This window comes from Anomaloglossus baeobatrachus, chromosome 5 (assembly GCF_048569485.1).
Source record: "Anomaloglossus baeobatrachus isolate aAnoBae1 chromosome 5, aAnoBae1.hap1, whole genome shotgun sequence".
NCBI lineage: Eukaryota > Metazoa > Chordata > Amphibia > Anura > Aromobatidae > Anomaloglossus > Anomaloglossus baeobatrachus.
In genome coordinates this window covers 534,280,769-534,304,301 of record NC_134357.1, presented here as the reverse complement: position 1 = coordinate 534,304,301, position 23,533 = coordinate 534,280,769, and the positions used below count along the sequence as shown (strand labels likewise).

Below are 23,533 nucleotides of genomic sequence, written 5' to 3'. Positions count from 1 at the left end.
CTTATTAAAACTCTTTCTCTCTCAAGACTTAATTTGCATATTTAATTTCTCACAGGAGCATTGCATGGCCTAGAAGTCTCCTTACACTTGCATATCACTCTCCACAAATAGAGACATTACCCCTTAAGGCCGCTTTACACGCTGCGATCTCGCTAGCAAGATCGTTAGCGTGCATATCCGCCCCCATCGTTTGTGCGTCACGGGCAAATTGCTGCCCGTGGCGCACAAAATCGCGAGGACCCGTCACACTACTTACCTGCCTAGCGACGTCGCTGTGACTGGCGAACCGCCTCCTTTCAAAGGGGGCGGTTCGTTCGGCGTCACAGCGACGTCAGTAAGCGGGCGCCCAATAGAAGCGGAGGGGCGGAGATGAGCGGGACAAACATCCCGCCCACCTCCTTTCTTCCTCATTGCCGGCGGCCGCAGGTAAGGTGAAATTCCTCGTTCCTGCGGTGTCACACATAGCGATGTGTGCTGCCGCAGGAACGACGAACATCGTACCTGCAGCAGCAACGATAATTGGAAATAGGGGAGCATGTCAACGATTAGCGATTTTGCACGCGTTTGCGACGATTTTTGATCGCACGTAGGTGTCACACGCAACGACATCGCTAACGCGGCCGGATGTGCGTCACGAATTCCGTAACCCCAACGACATTATCGATGTCGCAGTGTGTAAAGCGGCTTTTAGACCACAGTCAGAGGCCTCTCATACAACAAAACAGATTTCATTCTTAGCACTGCTGAGGGACAGCAACCCAAAAATTGAAGTTCTGGTTTGTTTTTTATCCCAAGTCATATGGCACAGCTAGTTAAAGGATCGATATTGACTTGTAAAATTGCTACTTCCAATTGGTGACACAAGCTCAAGTCCTCCTATCTGAACAGGCAGTTTTCATATTTAATTTCCTAGAGAAGCATGGCATGGCCTATAAGTCTCCGTACACTGGCATGTCATTTTCCACAAGGAGGGATGTTACCCCTGAGACTAAAGTCCCATTAAACCCAATAATATATTTATTGGAGTACACAAATGGGAATTGGATCCTAAAGATGGTGAAAAATTAGTATTTTTAGCACGGAAAGTGATTTAAAAAGCTGGATCACACCAAGTGTTTCTACAAAAAAAGGAATCTATAGATCCTGATTTTCGGTGTGCACGGTCCTGTTATTCCTTGAGAGCTAATTATCTTTAGATCTGCTGATGTTTAATCCTTTCTTTGCTTTCAGTTTTATACCTGCAATTGCATACCCTTAGTGGAGTGAGGACAACTATTTCTGTGTGTACCCCATCTTCACTGGAGTAATTACACAGAAATAATAGACCATATATGTAAATAGTCTTTTGAAATATGGACATGTTTATTATTACAGTATAGTGAAAAGTTACAGAAATTTGTTAAAACATCATGATTGTGGATTGTAAGACAGTGTAATGATTGGGCAAACGACAGATTCAGAGTTGAGAGAGACAGGAGGAAATGTTGGGTATTTTTGAGATGAAAGGAGGGTCGCAATACTTTTGTCCATACAGTGAATATATAAATATTTAACAATGTAAAATTTTCAATATTCTGAGAATATTGCCTTTTACATAATATATGCATTTCTTAACAGACATCTGTTAATTCTAAGCTAAATTCTTTTTTCCTTTACTTGACATTACTTTGACTGCTTTTGTTATGTTATTTCTTGCACAGATACTCAAAATATGCTTTTTTCTCATTTAAGATTTTCTTGGTGTTCAACAATATATGATCTACAAGAAAAACATTTTTCACCTTCTATGTATGATAATGGCTTCTCCCCTGTGTGATATTTTTGATGTTCAAGAGGACTCAATTTGTGAGTAAAACATTTCCCACATTCTGAACATCAAATGGATTCTCCCCTGTGTGAGTTCTCTTATGGACAATTAAACTTGATTTTCGATTAAAACATTTCCCACATTCTGAACATGTATATGGCTTCTCTCCTGTGTGAGTTCTCTGGTGAATAATAAGATATGCTTTCTGCTTAAAATGCTTCCCACATTCTGAACAAAAAAATGGTTTCCCCACTGTGTGAGTTCTCTGATGTATAGCAAGATGTGCTTTATCTGCAAAACATTTTCCACATTCTGAGCATAAAGATGTCTTCTCCTTTCTGTGTCTTTTCTCATGTTTAACAAGATTTGATTTATCTGCAAAACATTTCCCACATTCAGAACATGAATGTGGCTTCTCCCCTGTGTGAATTCTCTGGTGTATAACGAGAGTTGATTTATCTGCAAAACATTTCCCACATTCTAAACATGAATAAGGCTTTTTCCCTGTGTGAATTCGCTGGTGTCTAACGAGAGTTGATTTATCTACAAAACATTTCCCACATTCGGAACATGGATGTGGCTTCTCCCCTGTGTGACTTCTCTGGTGTATAATGAGAATGGATTTATCTACAAAACATTTCTCACATTCTGAACATGAATATGGCTTATTTCCTGTGTGAATTCTCTGGTGTATAGCGAGAGTTGATTTATCTACAAAACATTTCCCACATTCTGAACATGAAAAAGGCTTCTCTCCAGTGTGTAACTTCTGATGTCTAACGAGAGTTGATTTATCTGCAAAACATTTCCCACATCCTGAACATAAATATGGCTTCTCTCCTGTGTGAGTTCTCTGGTGTATAACAAGAGATGATTTACTTCCAAAACATTTCCCACATTCTGAACATGAATGCGGTTTATCCCCTGCATAAACTCTTTCATGCCTAGCAAGCTCTGGTTTTTCGTTAAAATATTTCCCACACTCAGAAGAAGAAAATCTTTTCTTCTCTGTATGAAATGTTTCATCTGTAACAAAAGACATTTTGAGGGACAAACGGTTTCCATATTCTACACTTGTAAATTGCTTCATGGCTGTAACAGAAGTTTGATTTTCAATGCCTCGTTTATGACTTTTATTTTTCTTAACAGTCTGTGATGAATTTGTAGAACAGACCTGTTTAAAAAGATTAGATGATAGATTTTTGATGCGAAGGGATGTTGGTGTATCTGAAATAATACCTTTCACTTCAGTTATTTCCTGTTTTACATCAAAGTCATCTGATTTAAAAATTGCAGATCTGAGTTGTCCCTCTGATCTCCTGGTACAGTCATCTGTCAACAATAAAGGTTATTAGTTTTGAATAAAAAAGCCTTAAAATTGTATTTTTAGAACATTTAAAAAAATCTCTATAGAAATTGCACATTATGTAGCAAAATTCAATCACTTAGGACAAAAAAGTTCACAATCCAAGAGTTGAACTAATCATGTCCGAACCTTAGAGCAAGAACCATGAACTTAGACCCTCCTTCTTCATTCTAACTCTTAAATACTGGAATAATAAGCCACCAAAATTGTTATGCAAGTCAAAATGATACTTTTAAAAATCCCTAATCAAACTCTCAAAAAGCCAAAACCTCACTTAGGTCTGTCATTTGTCAATGAAAAAAATTGTTTCCACATTACTTGTAGCTGAAAGATTGTTGAAAAGCATCTTGGCTTCTATAACCCAATCCAGTAAAATCCCCGCTCCCAAAGAACAAATGTGAACCTCGTTTTGCGCCTTGGAATGTGCTTAAACATAGTTAGTGTCTATATTTTTCGCATTGCTGCAGCAGAAAGAACCCACTTAAAAACTGATGCTGTGTATGTCTCTAGCAGCACAAGCTGGACTCAATGTACTGGGCCCTAAAATGGCATATTTACAATTTTCACCCAGCACTAGTCACTGTGTACTAATTTTCAGAAAGTGCCAGTGGCGTCAAATAGTTTATACACCTATAGATTTATTCCTTGAGGGAAATGGAGTTATTTTATTTCAATTCATTTCATTTTTGGCTATATGTCACTAGGTTTTTCCCTTATGAGCTGCAGGCACCACAAGTGAGATCTTATATTCAGCATTCTAAAATGCTGTATACAGTGTGTCCACCGTCGTTAACTTGAGAATGGTGGCAGCTATAAGCATAGAAATGGTGTCTAGGTATAGTAAAGTAGCCATGCGCTACGCAATGAAACCACCTGTAGCGCCACCTGGTGGAAAGCAACGGAGTTAGCATTTTTATCTGAAACGGAACGAGATAGGGAAAAAAATTGTAGGGCATCATCAATTAAATACCACTTCTATGCCTATAGCTGCCGCCGTTCTCAAGTTAATGGCGGTGGACAGGATATAGGTGGGCACACTGTAAGAGCCCAGGCCCTACTGTATAACGAGATAAACACCTTTATAATACTCACCTTGGCGGTGGTCCGGTCCAATGGGTGTCGCTGCTCTCAGTCAGACACCTCTTCCATCATGTGTAATCACCATCCTCCTGCTCAGCCTTGTGTGCATGACATATCCCGTGTCATTCACAGAGAAACCTCCTTTGTGCTCCTATGCACTTTGATCTGCCTGACTGAGGGCAGTTCAAAGTACTATAGCCTGCATGCACGAGTGGTGTTTAACCTTTTCTCGCTCCTGAGCATTACAGTACTTTGCTCTGCCCTCAGCAGGGAAGATCAAAGTGTGCATTCGCAGGAGTGCAATGGAGGCCTCTCTGTGAATGATGCAGGTTGCGTCGTGCACAAGCGGCTGGGCAGGAGGACAGCAATCCCACAAGGTGGAGGAGGCGCCGTATCAATAGCAGCAACACCCATCGGACCAGATCGCACCATAAGGTGAGTATTATAAAGGTGTTTTTTTCATTATACAACGCAGCCTGGGCTCTTATGTACAGTATTTTGGTGGTGGCCACACCTCATAGGGGAAAAACCTGGTGACAGGTTCCCTTTAATTCCTGCCGCCTGCCCAAGCAGTAGGATGTTGTCAGACTCAGGGTAAGTTGAAAAATACCTTACAGGGTCTATTTTTTTCTATTACACCTTGTGAAAATGAAAAACATTATGACTACCTCAAGATGTTAGTGCAAAAAAAAAAAGAATTTTTAATTTATTTTTTTTTAACTTCATTTTATTAACAATTTCAAACATGGTACAACTGACATTTGCCATATAAAAATAGCTCAGTACATAGATAGTAATATTTCAATATAACAATGAACAGTCATATAAAGTCCATAATATCTTTAGCACTTAAGATAGAACAATGTTATTATCCATGCTTCTTATCATTTGCATATATATCTAATTTTATATTGAGCATAAGAACAGCTCTAACTATCAGTATGACCATATTTTGAAAACAAGATAGAAAGAGGAATAGAAAAAGAAAGAAAGAAAGAACAACAACAGCCACATTGCATTATTATACCTCAATATATCATTGGACAGTGTTTCATATCCCAACATCTAACGGGAACCACCATTATCCACATAATCTCCCTCAAACCTCCGCAAGTGTGTCTGGAGAAGAATTGTTAAATTTTCCCGGGCACCCCCTATTATAATACACCACCCGCTCATAGACTATGGTTGCATTGACTAGTTTAACACGGGACCGGACAGTTGGATTCGAATCTCCCATCCACCTCAGAGCTATTAATTTCCTAGCCAGAAACAATGCCTCTCTGAGGAATATTGTCATGTAATGATCCCAGGACTCTTCCTCCACCACCCCAAACAGGCATATCAAAGGGTCACACAAAACAGGGAGCGGGCTTTACATGCTACGATATCGTTAATGAATTATCATCGGGGTCACGTTGTTTGTGATACACATCCGGCGTCATTAATGATATTGTAGCGTGTAACGGTTATCTGCGATCTAAAACGATCGCAAAAGCGTCAAAAATCGTTTGCCGTGGAGAGGTCGTCCTAAAACAAAAAATCGTTTAATTCTTTTTAGCGATGTTGTTCCTCGTTCCTGCGGCAGCACACATCGCTGTGTGTGACACCGCAGGAGCGAGGAACATCTCCTTACCTGCCTCCACCGGCTATGCGGAAGGAAGGAAGTGGGCGGGATGTTTACGTCCCGCTCATCCCCGCCCCTCCGCTTCTATTGGACAGCTGCCTTGTGACATCGATGTGATGCCGCACGACCCCCCCCCTTAGAAAGGAGACGGATCGCCGGGAGTTCCGCCACCACCCTTCGAAGTGTGCCACCCTCTTGGCTTGTCGCCAGACTAATCTTGCCAACCTGAGGAGGGGTAATTGTCGTGGTGTTCTCAGTCCATCTGATTCCAGAAAACCCATTAAACAATCAGTCCCAGCCGCGTGTGCCAAGTGACTCTCAGAGTTTGGCAGCTGACATCCAGGCATCCAAGTCTCTAGTGCCCTAAGCTGTCCCGCGAGGTAGTAGAGGAAGAACTCCGGTAAAGCCATCCCTCCCAGTCTTTTGGATCTCTGTAAATGGATAACCGAAGTTTGGGTCTGGATTTCCCCCATATGAAAGAGGTAGTAAGCGAGTTAAACATTGAGAAGAAGGATTTGGGTACTGATACTGAACTATGTTGTAGTGTATAACTAAGCTTTGGAAATAATATCATTTTGATTAAATTTATTCTGCCAACCACTGACAGGGGTCAGCTCCACAAGTTATATTTAAGTTTAACGTGCTCCAGAAGTGGTGTTATACTCGTCTGTAGGTCTAGTGTATGGTCTTTCTGTATGTGTATTCCCAGGTATTTAAAGCTAGTTACCACTTGCAGAGGTGACCTACCCTCCATTGAAATTCCAGACCCATGCATTGATGCCATCAAAGCCGACTTATCCCAGTTGATGCGTAGTACCGAAAACTCCCCAAATTTATCTCTAGTGTCTATAACCACCGGTAGAGTCTCTTGCACTCGATCTAAGAAGACAACCATGTCATCCGCATACAATCCTATTTGATCTGTGAGGTCAGCTATAGTGATTCCAGTGATCCATGGATGAGAGCGGATTCTAATTGACAAAGCTTCAATAACTAGTGCAAACAATGCTGGAGACAGAGGGCATCCCTGTCTTGTGCCCCGATTCAATGAGAAGGGTGTAGACATAGCACCATTGACTAGTATCCTGGCTGTCGGGGACCTATACAACATATGAATCCAATTACTGAATTTAGGCCCAAAGGCGAATCTCTGGAGGCAGGCAAATAAAAATGGCCATTCTACCGAGTCAAATGCCTTGGCCGCATCCAGCGAGGCCAAGGCCCATTCATTCTCCTGGACCAGTGTGCTATATTGCACTATGGACTGGACCCGTCTTATATTTATAGAGGTGTTTTTCCCAGGCATAAATCCGGTTTGATCTGGGTGAACTATACTCAATATGACTGAATTAAGCCTGGACGCCAGTATTTTGGTAAAGATTTTGTAATCCACGTTAACTATGGATATAGGACGGTATGAACCGCAGTCTAGTGGGTCTTTACCCTCCTTCCTCAGCGCGACTATATGTGCTTCGTACAAGGAGGCAGGTAGAGAGTCGCCGGCTGAAAAATGTGAGAAAACCTGTAAAAGAATCGGGGCCAATACGTCACAATATTTACTATAGAATTCTATGGGAAGGCCATCTGGACCCGGAGATTTCCCCTTAGCCATATCCGAGATGGCAGTAATCACTTCATCCAGTGTGATGTCCGCCTCCAGAGACTCCCATTGTGATCCACTCAAAGTGGGAAACTCGAAATCCGACAAATATGTCACACAACTTTGAACTCTATGAGGATTTCTAGAAGTGTATAGGGTTTTATAGTATTCACAAAAGCACTCTAAAATATCTTCAGGGGATGTAGCTATTGAGTCATCCATCCTCCGTATACCCAATATTGTATTTGAAGTGTTGTTCTGCCTAACCATATATGCCAATAATTTACTGGATTGATTTCCAAGCTCAAAATATGATTGTCGGGTAGAGAACAATTTGCGTTTGGACTTTGTCTCAAAGTGCTGCATATATAACCTATATGATTGCATCCAGGCCGCCCTATTTCCATCGGTTGGGGCCGATATATATATTGCCTCTGAGTCCCTAAGTCTCCCCTCTACTATATCATCCTCAGTTTTAGTCACTCTTTTAAGATATGTTATGGTTGAAAACAAACACCCTCTAAGGTAGGCTTTAAGAGTGTCCCACACCAAGTTAATATTCCAGGGTTTAGGGTGGGCTTCCAGGAAATCCTCTATTTGGGTCAGAGTTCTATCACTTTGATCTATTAGTTTCAGCCAAAAGGGGTTTAACCTCCAAAAGGGTTTACCAACACCTTGGTTAGTCTTCATAGTAAGAATCACTGGGCTGTGATCTGATATGCCCCTGACCCCGTGTACCACGTCATCCACCCAGGTTGCGATATTGTTCGACCCAAAAATATAATCCAGTCGGGACAGCGTGCGTCTAGTAGAAGAATGACATGTATATTCTCGGGTATTAGGATGCCGGAGTCGCCAAAGGTCAATCCACCCACCTCCCTCCGCGCATTGCTGCAAATCAGTCAAGTGTGTGGCCGAATGTTGAACCCCTCCATCCATCCGAAACCTGTCCTGCTCCTCATTCATCACAAGATTAAAATCCCCCATACATAACACATATGCATCTGGATAATTGAGGGCAAAACTCAGTGCTTGTTTAAGAATGGAGATGCGAGCTGGCGGGGGGTTGTAAATACATAACAGCACATAATCTCTAGAGTTTATAGACGCATATATAAACACAAATCGCCCCTCCGGGTCATGCCTCACCACCTTCACTTCCCAACGGATATGTCTATGGACCAATAGAAAGACACCCCTGGAGTAGCTGGTGTGGAACGCATGTGCCGACCATTGTACCCACGGTTTGTTTACTAGTCTGGCTGTGTCCCGTGTGAGGTGAGTCTCTACCAGTACCACCAGTTGGGCCTTGACTTGCTTAATTTGGGAGAATACCTTAATACGTTTTTTGGGCGATTTAAGGCCTCTGACATTCCAGGTCATAAATATCAGCTCTAACCCCATATCACATAGATCTTTTTATAGAACCAGGATCCCACGTATAAGACGCTTTCTGCCCTGCAATTAAGTGTGGTTAACCCTCCAACAGTAATAAGCCTGTCCCTGCAAAGAAATAAAGTTAATGCAATTGCAGCTGTAAACATAAAGAACCAATATCAAACTTCAGGACTTTTCCGATAAGTCCTGTAAAACATTTCAAACATCAATGGGGATACCACCACTGAATACAGTGTCCTGGTATAGGTGGTATAAGGGTGCACAAGATAGGGCTCCCATTTCACAAGAACCAATTCCTGGCCAATTCCTCCATCACTCGAGGCACGGGGAAGTCCCATCTGTCTCCAAAGGGGGCTTCAAGAAACCATGGAAGAGGGTCGCCAGGGGACACAGAACAGAAGATGTCACCTAGGAAAGTAATCTCAGTGCATCTGCCCCTTAGGTTTCGGGTGTACCTGTAGCCAGTCCTCAGCCTCAGCAGGTGTAGTAAAAAACAGAGACGACCCTTCATGCACTATGCGGAGCCGGGCAGGGTACAGCATAGAGTAGATGATGTTCCGCTCCCTTAATTTCTTCTTCACCTCCATGAAGCGGGCCCTCTGTTTCTGGAGGTCCACCGAAAAGATCGAGAGCGCAGCGTTATTGAACTTGAGTGGGCTCTTCTGTCGGGCCAGATGGAGTGCTGTGTCTCTATCTCTGTAGTTGAGCATCCTTGCTAAAAAGGGACGTGGTGGCATGCCTGGAATAGGAGGCCTCATTGGAACTCTGTGCACCCTCTCCCCCGCAAATGTCAAGGAGAACTCATCTCCAAGATTAGATTTCAGCCACTTCTCTAGGAATTGTTCCAGATGCTGACCTTCCGAGCGCTCTGGCAGTCCTATGATTCGTATATTGTTTCGACGCATGCGGTTCTCCAGATCGTCTGCTTTCTGGCGCCATGCATTTGCCGATCCGGCCATTGTGGTCATTTTTGTTTTGAGTGTTACAGTTTGATCCTCCAGTTCAGACACTCGCGTCTCGACTTCCGCTGTTCGGGCCCTCAGGGATTGCATGTCCTGACGCAGGAGGCCCACCTCTGAATGTACCTCCTCAATCTTCCCTGTGAGGGAGCTGTTGCTTGTAGAAATTGCTTGTAGAAGCTGTTCATACACCTGCCTCAGGGTTAAATCATCTTGATCCTGACCCGTCATTCAATAGTGCCTGACCTTTTGGTGTGGCATTTCTCTTGGCTTTAGGGGCATCTGCCTGACCACCCCTTGCGAACTCCATAAGTTTGTCAATAGCTCCACTTTGTTTAGGGGGACTCATATTGATACACTGGGGATTTACTGATTCTGCACCCCTCTCTTATCGTGCCACCGTGCGTCTGAATCTGTTCCTTTATAATGTATATTTAGTAATATGTCTCTCTCCACTTCCTCACCACGTCCAGAGAGCGAGAAAACAGCCACTTATAAGGTGGATAATAAGAATGAAGGGAGTCCCAGGGCAGCACAGCACTCAGGGTGTATTTATCAGGGTGATGCAGGCCTGCGCAGCGTGGGGACTTCAATATGTGCCACTTATTTGTTTTCATGTGTCAGGGAGAATCTGCAGGGCCTGTGTTTCAAGGCACACACTCCAGACCCTCCAGCACTCTATGGGTTAAAGTCTCCTACACAGCCGCCGGCCCATTAATGGGCTGCTGCTCACTGACTGCCAGTTACACAGCTAAGGGATTAACTCCCTGTGCTCACCGCTCCCGAGTCTTCACCTCTGGGTATAAATCTGTCACTCCTCACTGCACTCCGGAGTCATGCTCTGCTGCTCACTGTGGAAATGCATGCTGTAGGGAAGATGGCTGCTGCTCCACACTCTCCAGCCTCAGGAGATCCAGCAGTGCCGTGCAAGTGTCAGGGAATAGCTCCAGTGGGAATCACCAGCCTCCAGATGGTGTCTCCTGTCACAGCAGCAGGTCAGTGAGTAAATGGGTCAGGTAACCGGGTGTAAATGGCCAGGATAAGATCAGGATTATAGGCGCTCTCTTCCCATGCGTCCTCTCTGGTCGGCTAAATCGCCCCGCCCCCAGAATTTTTAATTTTTGCATTCCATTTTTTGTTAACGATCGTGACTTGGTTGAAAACTAAAATGTAAATAGTGATTCGGTCCCCTACAAATATCTTCAAGGAAATTTTGAAAAACCTATGATAACTGGTTGTTCAATTTTTAAGCCTTCTGAAGCCTAAAAAAAATAAAAGGATGTTTGAAAAATGCAGCTGATGTAAAGTAGAAGTTAGTAAATAGCATTTATTGTATTATTTTGTGATATCTCTGTTTTAAGGGCATATAAATTCAATGCTTGAATATTTCTAATTTTTCAAAGTTTGTGACAAATTTGTAATTTCATAAAAGCAAAATAATTAACCTCATTTTAGCACTAACAAAGTACATTGTGTCACTTAAAAAAAACCCAGACATTCTCAGAATTACTGAAATCAGATTAAGGCCCTGTGCGCACTGGAAAACGGAATTTTCTTAAGAAAATTCCGCAGGGTCTGAAAGATTACCGCACCCGCGGTAAAAAACCGCGGCAAACCGCACCCAAAAACCGCATGCGGTTTGCCGTGGTCTGCTGCGGTTTTACCGCGGCATTGTTCGCAGTATTGTCGCGATTTTGCCGCATGCGGGTTGGTACATGTGCTTTAATGCATTCAATGCAATAAAGAACATTGAAGAAGAAAAAAAAAAAGTAATTTCCTTCTGAGATAGATAGAAGAATAGATAGAGGGATAGATAGATTGAGTCCCTGTGAGCACACGCTGCATTTCTCCCGAGCGGTAGTGTGTTGTTCACATTACCAGCCGTGGGAAATGCCCTGTAATTACCTCTGCTGTCTCGTTGCGAGGCTGCATTCAGCGCTGTGTGTCAGTCGCAGCTGGATGCAAGCATCACAGGACGTGGATTACGCCGAAGCTGTGTGTTTCGGGGAGGTTAATAAAGGGGTGAACCAGGGGCTTTTTTGTGTTTTATTTAAAACAAAAGGATTTTTCACTGTGTGTGTTTTTTCACTTTACTTACAGGTTGATCATGTCAGCTGTCACATAGATGCTGTCATGATCAAGCCTGGACTTAGTGGCGGCGATCCGCCACCATTAACTCTTTATATTACCCTGATTGCCACCGCATCACGGCAACAGGAAGAGTCGGGGACACTCCGGGACTGCCGCATAATGGATGCGACAGTCCCAGGGCAGCTGCGGGCTGATATTCTCGGCTGCGGGAGGGGGGGTGGGGGGGGGGCATTAACCCTAGCCCTCACCCTCCCCAGCCTGAGAATACCGGGCCGCCACTGTGTGCTTACCTCAGCTGGACGGTAAAAATACGGCGGAGCCCACGTGTTTTTTTTTCTATATGTCCGTTTGTTTTGTATGTGTATTCAACATGTCTCTGTGTGAGTGTGATTTGTGTGTGTGGTCTCTGTGTGTTTCCTCTCTGCTCCGCTTCCTCTTCCTGTCATAATGACATCACTTCCCTGCAAACCGCAGGGCAGCGATGAACATTGCCGCAGGTAAACCACGAAATACAGGAGGGAATAACGCAGGAAAACGCAATGAACCGCACAGAATTTGCTGCCTGCGTTATTCCCTGTGGGATTTCACCATTACATTGCAGTCAATTGAGTGGAATCCCGCAGCGACATGCGGAAAAGAAGTGACATGCAATTGTTTTTGCTGCAGGAATCCCGCATCAAAACATGCAATTGTCAAAATTCGCATAGTGCGCACAGCATTTTTTTTTCCCATAGGTTTTGCTGGTGAATCACTGCAGAGATGTTATGAACATAACATGCAGTGAAACATTCAGCAAAACCGCAGGAAATCCGCGGCAAAAACCGGCAAGTGCGCACAGGGCCTAAGGATTCCAAAGTTATTTCACTGTCATGTGACACGTTCAATATTAAATATGGGGCCTGGTTTGGAACACAAAGCGCTGCTGGGAAGAGGTTAAATCAGAGTATTTTGGGCACTAACTACTGTACACAAAAAATTTAGACAATAACAAATATACTAAAATGATCGTACTTCTCCCCAACAGTCTTCATCGTCAATGATTTAGTAACTAGAGGTATCACACCTAAAATACTTTTGTCATTCTTGGGACATAGTATTTCAATTAAGTAACTAGAGGTGAAACATCTCCGGCTAATTATATACAGTTACTTCCAGACATTTTTGGACAGTGACACAAATTTAGATATCTAAGCTGTTTCCGAAAAAATATTCAAGATACAGTTCTATAACCAATATGGACTTAAAGTGCCGACTCTCAGCTTTAATTTGAAGGTAGTCAGTAGTCATATCATAATTGGAGTGTTTAGGAATTACAGCTCTCATCATGTAGCCACCTCTTTTTTCTAGACAACAAACGTAATTGGACAACTATCTCAAAATACCTTTAATGGGCTACATGGGCTATTCCCTTGTTTAGCCATCACCAATTAAGCAGATAAAAGGATTAGAGCTGAGTTTAGGTGTAGCATTTGCATTTAGAAGCTGTTACTGTGAACCACACACATAAGGTCGAACCAGTTCTCATTGGAAGAGAAATCAACCATCATTAGGCTGAAAAAAAAAGAAGAAATCAATTAAAAAGATAGCGGAAATTTCAGGAGCGGTCAAATCAACAGTTTGGTACAGTCTGGAAAAGAAGAGAGCATTGGTGAACTTGGGAACTCAAAAGCACCTGGATGTCCACGAAAGACAACAGTGAAGGATGATTGCAGAATTCTTTCCATGGTGAAGAGAAAACACTTCACAACATCCATTCATTTGAACAGAACACTCTCCAAGAAATTGGTGTTTCAATATCTAAGTCTACCATAAAGAGAAGACTTTATGAGAGCAAACACAGAGAGTTCACCACAACAAGAAAATCATTAACCACCCTTAAAAATAGAAAAGCCAGATTAGACTTTGCCAAAAACATATCAAGCAGCCACTCAGTTCTGGATAAGCATTCTATGGCAGATGAAACTAAGATCAACCTGTACCAGAATGATGGAAAGAAGAAAGTATGGAGAAGGCTTAGAACAGCTCATGATCCAGAGCACAGCACATCCTCTGTAACACATGGTAGAGGCGGTGTGATGGCCGGGCATGCATGGCCCTGAGTCACAACTGTTTATTGATGATGTGACTGAACACAGAAGCAGCTGGATACATTCTGAAGTTTACAGGGTGCTATTTTCTCCTCAGATTCAACCAAATGTAGCAAGGTTTATTGAACAGCACTTCCCAGTACAAATGGACAATAACCCAAAATATACTGTAAAAGCAAAGAAGTGGAATACTCTGCAATGGTCAAGTCAATCACTAGATCTCAACTCCATCGAGCTGCCTTTTACATGCTTAAGACAAAACTTAAGGCAGAAAGACCCAGAAACAAGCAACAACTGAAGTCAGCTGCAGTTAAAGTCGGCAAAGCGGGGGGCTTGTCCGGAACTTCATGGAGCAGGACGCCTGAGGACTGAGCTCCTCCACCCGGGATTAATATAGCCCATTCACATAAGCTTGAAGGATCTAAAATGGGGAAGAAAAAACCCCCAAAGAATGCCAAGGACCCTGGGACCCCAGCATTGCTTACCCTGGACTCATATCTGATGAAGGAGCCGCCGGGGGAGCGGGAACAGGAGGACGCACGGACGGCTGGAGAGACACACCATCTTCACCCCAGACGACTGCAGCAGCGTCGTGTGTGAAGGAGACCGAGCAGGGATTGCCCGCCCACGTCGCAGACGGAGGGAGAGGTGAGGAGCAGGGACCCGTGGATGTCGGGGGGCCGGGAGCCTCCCTCGTGGGCAAGATGGCGGTGGCAGGGGAGGAGACGCGTGGTGACTCACCCGAACCTCAGCAGGAGCAGGACCGCAGCGAGCCAGGTGAAATTGTACATCCCCGGACCACCAGGCCAGGTGGGAGGTTCACATTCTCCCTCGATGAATGCCCCGGCAGTCAGGAGAAGACGGTGGTAATGATGCCGCCCCTCCCCCCCATAGAGTTGATGGAGCACGGCGGTGGCTGGAGCCCGGCTGCTCCTGTAGATAACATGCAGAGGGGAGCTGGTGATACAGAGTGATATGACGGGGGCATGGATCTGGGGAGTTGTAGCTCTGAGAAAGTGAATGACCAGGTGGAAAGCAGGAGAGAAGCCCTAAGGGAGGCTATGGAGGCCAGAAATGAGGTCATGCAGTCTGCTGGAGTCCCCCAGCCTCCATGGGACAATACAATAACTAATCAAGGTGATCCCTTGTCTTCCCCGCTGGAACCACCAATGTTACAAAATGAGACTCTCACTCCCAGGCCCCAAAGAGCCCACAAATTACCTAGAGACTTGGGGTTGCAGGGTGCAAGTCCTGTAGCTCAGCAGAGGGGGGCCCCTAGGTCGCCACCTGACATGGAAACCACCAAGAAAAAGCTCTAGAAAGTGTGACGGCCAGACCCTCGCTCACACAGCCTGTGTGCCCTCCAGCAGAATGGTGGGAATTTGTTCGGCAGCTCCCTACCAAGAAAGATTTTCAAGCACTCATTTCTGAAGTTAAAGACACCTGCAGATCCGAAATAGCAGCGGTCCGACAAGACGTTGTTTCTATCTCTAAAAGAATAAACCAGCTGGAGAATGACCATAATAAAGCTAGAACAACCATTCGTCACCTCCAGTCCCAAACCTCCTCTCAAGCCGACGTCATAAGAGAGTTACAACGCCATATTGAAGATCTGGACAACAGAGGCAGGAGCCATAATATAAGGGTCAGGGGCGTACCCGAGGCCCAAGTGAAAGAGGATGTTACAGCAATTCTACAGACCATATTCAACTCACTTCTGCAGCGGCCTCCTGACAATCCAATTCCTATGGATAGAGCGCACAGGGCCCTACGCCCTAAAAATCTGAAAGGGAATCCAAGAGACATTATTTGTCACATCATTGACTTTCAACTTAAAGAAGAAATAATGTTTAAATCACGACCCCCAAACCAAGTGATGTACCGAGGCACCAAGATCCAGCTATTCCAAGATCTCTCATGGATAACACTGCAGCAGTGGAAGGCTCTCCGCCCACTACTGTCGTCCCTGAGGGCCAATGTGTCGCCCGGGGACCAGGGGTACTCAGATCCGGGCCACGGGGTCACTTCTGTGGGTATCACGGTGGCGTGACCCGGTCTGTGATCCCAGGCTCCACAGTAAAAGGGGATTTGGTAAGGGAGATTGTCCGTGACGCCACCCACGTTTGTGGTGAGGTTGTGACACCACCGCTGCTCTGGACGGGGATCCCGGGAGTGATGGTATGGAGCAGCTAGATGTTAGTTCTCCCCTCCGTGGGTAGGGGGTTGGTTGTCCCGGGGCCCGGTGAGGTAGGTGGATGGGTAGCAGGCGGGTTATGGGGCCTGGTGAGGTGCAGGGTCGCAGGGGCAGCGCTGTGCCGCACGGCACGGTGGTACTCACTCAGCCAGAAATCAGGACACAGTTCTTGGTAAAACACTCGGCTGGATGGACGGGTCCCACAGACGCTGCGGTGTTTTCCCCTGACCCAGTTTGGTGGTGTAAGTCCTTTCCTGCACCTTCCGTACACTCCTCCTGCGCTCCGGCTTCAAGCTGGCTCCCCGATTCAGTACCGGTGGGCCACCGCCCAGCCCCGGCTACCTACGGTTCCACCAGCTGTCTCCCCGGCTCCCTGCAGACAGCCACTACCGTCTGCCTGACTCTCTGCTGCACGAGGGCCCTAGGCTCCAATCCTAGGCCCCAGTCTGCGTCTGCCTCTCTGCAGACCTCTTCTCTCTTCCTCTCCTAGGACTTGACTGGGCTTATTTCCTGCCTCAGGCCAGCTAACTCCTGGGTGGGCGCCTCCATCTCCTGACTCCGCCCACCTGGTGTGTCAGTCTGAGCCCGAGGAAAGGAATCAAGTTTCACTGGGGATGTCTGCTGTGAAACTGCTGGGGGTGGGGGTGTGTGTGTTGTGATCTGTGGCCCCTGGCTTGTCCAGGGCGCCACACCAACAATATCCTTTACAGATGGGGGTTCCCGTTTAGCCTTTCCGCACGGCGGGGAGAGACGTCGGCAAGCCTTCGAGCCCCTGCAGATCTGGAGACTTTTTGCCAGGCCTTCGACCTTTCTGTTCCAGACCTACCAGATTGGACTTTGCCCCAGCAGATACCGCAGCTTCGTCAGACGTGGCAGCCGGCCACTACATCACGTAAACTGCGATCCAGGAGTGCGAGGGAAGAGGGACCCACCTGAACGTGTCTTCTCGTGAACTTACGGTTAAGGTCCAGTCACACTAAACAACTTACCAGCGATCCCAACAACGATAGGGATCGCTGGTAAGTTGCTAGGAGGTTGCTGGTGAGATGTCACACTGCGACGCTCCAGCGATCCCACCAGCAACCTGACCTGGCAGGGATCGCTGGAGCGTGGCTACACAAGTTGCTGGTGAGCTCACCAGCAACCAGTGACCAGCCCCCAGCGCCGCGTGGAAGATGCTGCGCTTGGTAACTAAGGTAAATATCGGGTAACCAACCCGATATTTACCTTGGTTACCAGCTCACGCAGCTACACATGCAGAGAGCAGGGAGCAGCGCACACTGAGCGCTGGCTCCCTGCTCTCCTAGTACAGCACACATCGGGTTAATTACCCAATGTGTGCTGCAGCTACATGTGCACAGAGCAGGGAGCAGCGCACAATGCTTAGTGCTGGCTCCTTGCTCTCCTAGTGCAGCACACATCGGGTTAATTACCCGATGTGTGCTGCAGCTAAATGTGCACAGAGCAGGGAGCAGCGCTCACTGAGCGCTGGCTCCCTACTCTCCTAGTTACAGCACACATCGGGTTAATTACCCGATGTGTGCTGCAGCTACATGTGCACAGAGCAGGAGCCTGCACTGACAGTGAGAGCGGGGGAGGCTGGTAACAAAGGTAAATATCGGGTAACCAAGGACAGGGCTTCTTGATTACCCGATGTTTACATTGGTTACCAGCCTCCGCAGAAGCCGGCTCCTGCTGCCTGCACATTTAGTTGTTGCTGTCTCGCTGTCACACACAGCGATCTGTGCTTCACAGCAGGACAGCAACAACTAAAAAATGGCCCAGGACATTCAGCAACAACCAACGACCTCACAGCAGGGGCCAGGTTGTTGCTGGATGTCACACACAGCAACATCGCTAGCAACGTCACAAAAGTTGTTCGTTAGCAGCGATGTTGCTAGCGATGTTGCTTAGTGTGACGGGGCCTTAACTCATTGAACTCATTTGCTCTTAATTGGCTTAACTATCTAACTTTCTATATTTCTGGGATTTTCTCCTCCTTAAGGAATCCCGGGGGGAGGGCTGAGGCCCATATGTCTAGTTTGTGGAGTTTCGCCACTCACCCACTGGCAGAGTCGTACTAGTTTATTCGCACTTTGGTTTACAGTGCAGGTTATATTTAGTGTGATATTTTCTATCTAAATACAAGTCGACTCTGGTACTGGGTTAGTGGATGGTTGTTGTTGACTACCATACACTTATCTTATAATTGAAAAATTTCTATTTTATAGTTGAACATAGTTATGTTTTGGTTTGTTCTTTTATATCCTGGTTATATCCACAGGTATGCAATTCACCAAGGTATATATGATTTGTCACAGAAGGGCTCATGGAGTACATTTACCACACACACCAAGAGGAAGTGTCAGGCACTAGCCTTCACATTAGCGTATGCTGAGGTCCTGGGATTGCTAAGTTGATGAGCCTTAAGCGGGCTTTACACGCTACGACATTGCTCAAGCGATCTCGTTGGGGTCACGGAATTTGTGACGCACATCCGGTCGCTTTAGCGATGCCGTTGCGTGTGACACCTATGAGCAATTTTGCATCGTTGCAAAGACGTGCAAAATCGCTCATCGGTGACATGGGGGTCCATTCTCGAATATCGTTACTGCAGCAGTAACGAAGTTGTTCCTCGTTCCTGCGGCAGCACACATCGCTCCGTGTGACACCGCAGGAGCGAGGAACCTCTCCTTACCTGCCTCCCGGCCACAATGCGGAAATAAGGAGGTGGGCGGGATGTTCGTCCCGCTCATCTCTGCCCCTCCTCTTCTATTAGGCGGCGGTTCAGTGACGCTGCTGTGACGTCGCTGTGACACTGAACGAACCGCCCCCTTAGAAAGGAGGCGGATCGCCGGTCACAGCGACGTCGCAGGGCAGGTAAGTAGTGTGACGGGTCCGGGCGATGTTGTGCGACACGGGCAGCAATTTGCCCGTGTCACACAACCGATGGGGGCGGGTACGCACGCTGGCGATATCGGTCACGATATCGCAGCGTGTAAAGCGGCCTTTAACGTTAAGGGGCTGAACTCTGATGTAAAGAGGAGGCTGGTTCTCCAGGAGATGTGAAAACCAATGGTGGAAGTGGTGTTTCTATAAGAGACACATTTCACAGAAAAAAGTTCTTTCAACTTTGCCCGCCATTGGTTTCCCCAATCCTTTTCAGCCACAAACACAAAAAAGAAAGCAGGGGTGACCATACTGATTTCTCACACCTGCCCATTCCAAGTGAGTAAGTGGGAAGCGGATCCCTCAGGTCGCTTCCTGATTGTCCAGGGCATTCTGAATGGGATACAACCAATCTTGTGTAACCTTTATGCTCCAAACACTAATCAGATTAGATTTGTTTCCTCGGTTTTGTCACGCCACCCATCAGAACGTGGGGCCATTCACATTATAGGGGGGACTTTAATATGGTGTTTTCGGACAGGGCTGATAGAATGCTTGCACCTTCACACCCTGCAGGCCCACATAGATCACCACATCTATCTACTCGTTTCTGCAAACTGATCCGCAAACACCAACTGTTTGACCTTTGGAGAATTGACAAGCCGACTGCAAGACAATACACCTTCTTTTCACACCCCCATAATTCACATAGTCGAATCGACTACTTCTTTGGTAATGTTCTCACACTTAGAACACTTCAACAAGCACAAATTGGCAGTATCACTTGGTCGGACCATGCACCCCTGTTAATATATCTTAACTTAACAACTGCCCCCTTAAAAAGCACCCACTGGAGACTGAACAAATCCTTACTTACCAATATCTCCTCTTGAGAATCTCTCCGTAAGGTTATACAGAACTACTTTATGGAGAACTCTCAGTCCCCTCCATCCTTCCCGATGATATGGGAGGCCCACAAGGCAGTTATCAGGGGGAGTGCATAGCCCTCTCTTCTAAGCTTAAAAAGGACTCACAGCAACTTTACCGCTACTATGAAACGGATCTCCGTTCAGCAGAGGAACATCTCCGTGCCCACCCCACTAAGACTCGCCTGATAGAGGTGATAGACCTGAGAACTAAACTAAAAGAGATCTCGCATGGAAAAATAGAGAAACTCATGCGCGACTCCCGCCAGAAATACTATGAATACGGCAATAAACCATACGATGCTAGCTAGAAAGCTTAGAGACCAAACGATAACTTCTGCCCCTTGCGCTATAAAGGATACTTTAGGCACCCCTCATTACGACCCCACAAAAATAGCCCAACCTTTCCATGCATACTACACATCTTTGTACTCTATCCCTCCGCCATTACCAATGTCCCATCCAGATAGAACAAAGATATTGAATGATTATTTGACTGACTGTCACCTTCCAAAACTGTCTCAGGAGTCTCTGGAGGATCTCAATCGGAAAATATTGCCAGATGAGATCCATCAAATCATTAAAGACCTTCCAAGGTATAAAGCCCCGGGCCCGGATGGGTTTACTTACCTATATTATAAGACCTTTGTAGGAGAGCTGTCTTCTCATCTGACTCATCTTTTCAATCTTTTTATGGAAGGGGAAGACATCCCAAATACATTCCTACACTCTTATATAACTATCATTCCCAAAGCGGGTAGGGACCCTATGGAATGTGCGAGCTACCACCCTATTAGCCTCTTAAACTCTGATCTTAAAATATTCACTAAATTGCTGGCTGACCGCCTAAATATATCTGTATTCTCTTCCTGCGGCGACAGTTCGCCTCCCTCACGCACATTCAGAATCCCGACCTATCCGAAATGGAACCAGGCAGGGATGCCCACTGTCCCCTCTGCTACACGTTCTTAGCATTGAGCCACTGGCGGCACAAATCCGACTTAATCCAGACATTGTGGGGGTCAAAGTTCGTGAGAGGTCCTTCAAGGTGGCCTTATTTGCGGACGATGTTTTGCTGTCCCTGACTAACCCCGTCATCTCCCTACCAAACCTGCATGCAGTATTAGCCCAATATGCTAGATTTTCGGGATATAAACTTAATTCTGACAAAACAGACGCTTTACCTCTCAACATCCTGGAAGCTAAACTACATTCCCTTAAACAAAACTTTAAGTATTTCTGGCGTTCGGATAAAAAAAATGGTCATCCCTACAGATCTCGTTTCTAGGCAAAATCGCCACAATTAAAATGTCAGTCATCCCTAAATTCCTGTATTTGTTTGAAACACTCCCGGTGCGGGTTCTCTTGGGAGTGCTGAAAAAAGTCCAGTCATCACTTCTGCAATTCATCTGGCATTTGGGAAGGCATCGCATTCCAGATTCAGTCCTATGCGCACCGCGTACAAAGTGGGGTTTGTCATGCCTGAATCTTACACTCTACTATTACGCTTCACATTTACGTAGCTTGGCCTCATGGACAACCTTGCCGGCCTTCAACAAATGGACGGAGATAGAGAAGCTTTGGATGGCACCTTTCCATCCAAGCTCTCTAATCTGGGGTCACCCTAGCGAAACTCCCTCTAGAGATCTCTTGGCCCCAATGGCATTTACAAGAGAACTGTGGCGGCAGTGTAGATTGAAGTTCCAGCTGGCATCACAGTCTTCTCTGTTGACCCCTTTCTTGTTTACACCACACTTGACGGAAGGCATGAGTCCGGGAGTAACGGGGCAGTGGGCAAAGGCAGGCCTGTATTGTTTCTGTGATATAGTCAACCCGTCCACCCTAAAATTAAAGCCATTTTTGGATACCAATACAAATTACCTTTCCACCTATACTTCTCTTACCAACAGATAACACATTTTTTCACAGACATTATAGGACGGGGGTACGTCGTCCTTCGAGACCCTCTGCTCTGGCCGGACCTCGACCAGGGGACTAATCTCAGCCATTTATAACATACTGACAACTGGGAACCCTTCAGTGAAGCACACGTATATGAAGAGATGGGAGGGTTGGGTTGGATGACCTTTATCGGAAGCACTCTGGTCAGTGGTGTGGGCTAGGACATTTCGGTCCTCGATTAGCACTCTTTACAAGCAGAATCTAGTTAAGGTCCTTATGACATGGTACCACACTCCAAAGCTCCTACATATGTTCAATCATACCTATCCAGATGTGTGTTGGAGTTGTGGGCTTGGTGGGGCATCCCTATACCATATATTCTGGACATGCCCGGCCATCAGTGGCTTCTGGGAGGAGGTGGAGTCCCTGATGGGTAGATTGGTGGGTAGAAGTGTGAGTAGATACCCGGTGGTGTACTTACTAAATGCCCTCCCGTCGTCCTTACGCACAACTGAAATAAAGCTTCTACTCCATATCCTCACAGCTGCCAAATGTCTAATCTCACTGTTCTGGAGGAGGGTGGCACCGCTGTCTGTCTCTGATCTATATGCTCAGATAAAAGATGTTAGAAATATTGAAAGGTTTACAGCTCAGCTCCATAATACAATGGATGGGTTTATAGCGACATGGTCTCTCTGGGATGCTCTTGGAGACACCTACCAGATCTGAGGCCGAGAATGTATTTACTGCAACTGGTACTCCTGATATATACAAGATTGAGGGGGTATGTGAGTATCCCACTAGTTCGCTTAGGCTTGGCCCTGATCTCTCTCTTTTCTGGGCCTATTGTGCGATGGAATTCTACTCGCCCTTCATTTGACTTCCAGTATGTTTATCACACATCGTATTTGTATGCATACTTGGGTAATGTTCCCTTTACTTGTATAATTGATAGTTTTCTTTCTTTGTTGTAAAATATGTAAAAAAAATCTTTTTTCAAAAATAAAAAGTTGAAAGAAAAAAAAAAAGTCGGCAAAGCATCACAACAGAAGAAAGGTAAAATATATCTTTGTACCATCTTAGCCAGTAGAGATAAAAAAATTGTTTAAAAGAACTGAGAGTCCTCAGTGGTTGATATCTTTTAATGGCTAACTGAAAAGATGGTAATTATAGCAAGGATATTGGTATTGAAAGGAAATTTCAAATCCCAGAGAGACAGGAGACTTTGGAAATATAAACTTATGATGACCTTTGTGTGATACCAATGTGATATGACTGAAAGAATGAGTGTGATTAGATAGGGATCATAATCAAAAGATATAGTTATCCCAGATATTATTTGACCCATCCATAATTCAGTATCAGAGAGAGATGTCCTCTGGCTGACCCTATTTCCCTATGACCAAGTGTACGTGTCAAACAGATCTTATGCAAAACCACAATTATCAGGAACTAACGTTTACAGTTCCACAGTCAGGAAATTTGTGGTTAGTGGATAACCGTTGTAAGGAAGCTAGCATGTAAAATTTACGGCTCATTGCAATATCCCCAGGAAAACAGTGGTCGGCCAGTGGTCGACTGGCAGAATATACAGGAAATGTGCAGGA

General features: G+C 45.5%; 1 protein-coding gene across 1 annotated transcript in view; it reads right to left on the bottom strand.

Moving 5' to 3' along the window:
- Window positions 1-1,346: 1,346 nt before the first annotated feature.
- Window positions 1,347-23,533, bottom strand: part of LOC142312924 (uncharacterized) — a 79,065-nt gene continuing 56,878 nt past the window's right edge. Inside the window, 2 exon segments of the mRNA XM_075351912.1 lie at window positions 1,347-1,877; window positions 1,880-3,139. Of these exon segments, the coding sequence (XP_075208027.1) occupies window positions 1,723-1,877; window positions 1,880-3,139 (1,415 nt within the window). The 3' untranslated portion in view covers window positions 1,347-1,722.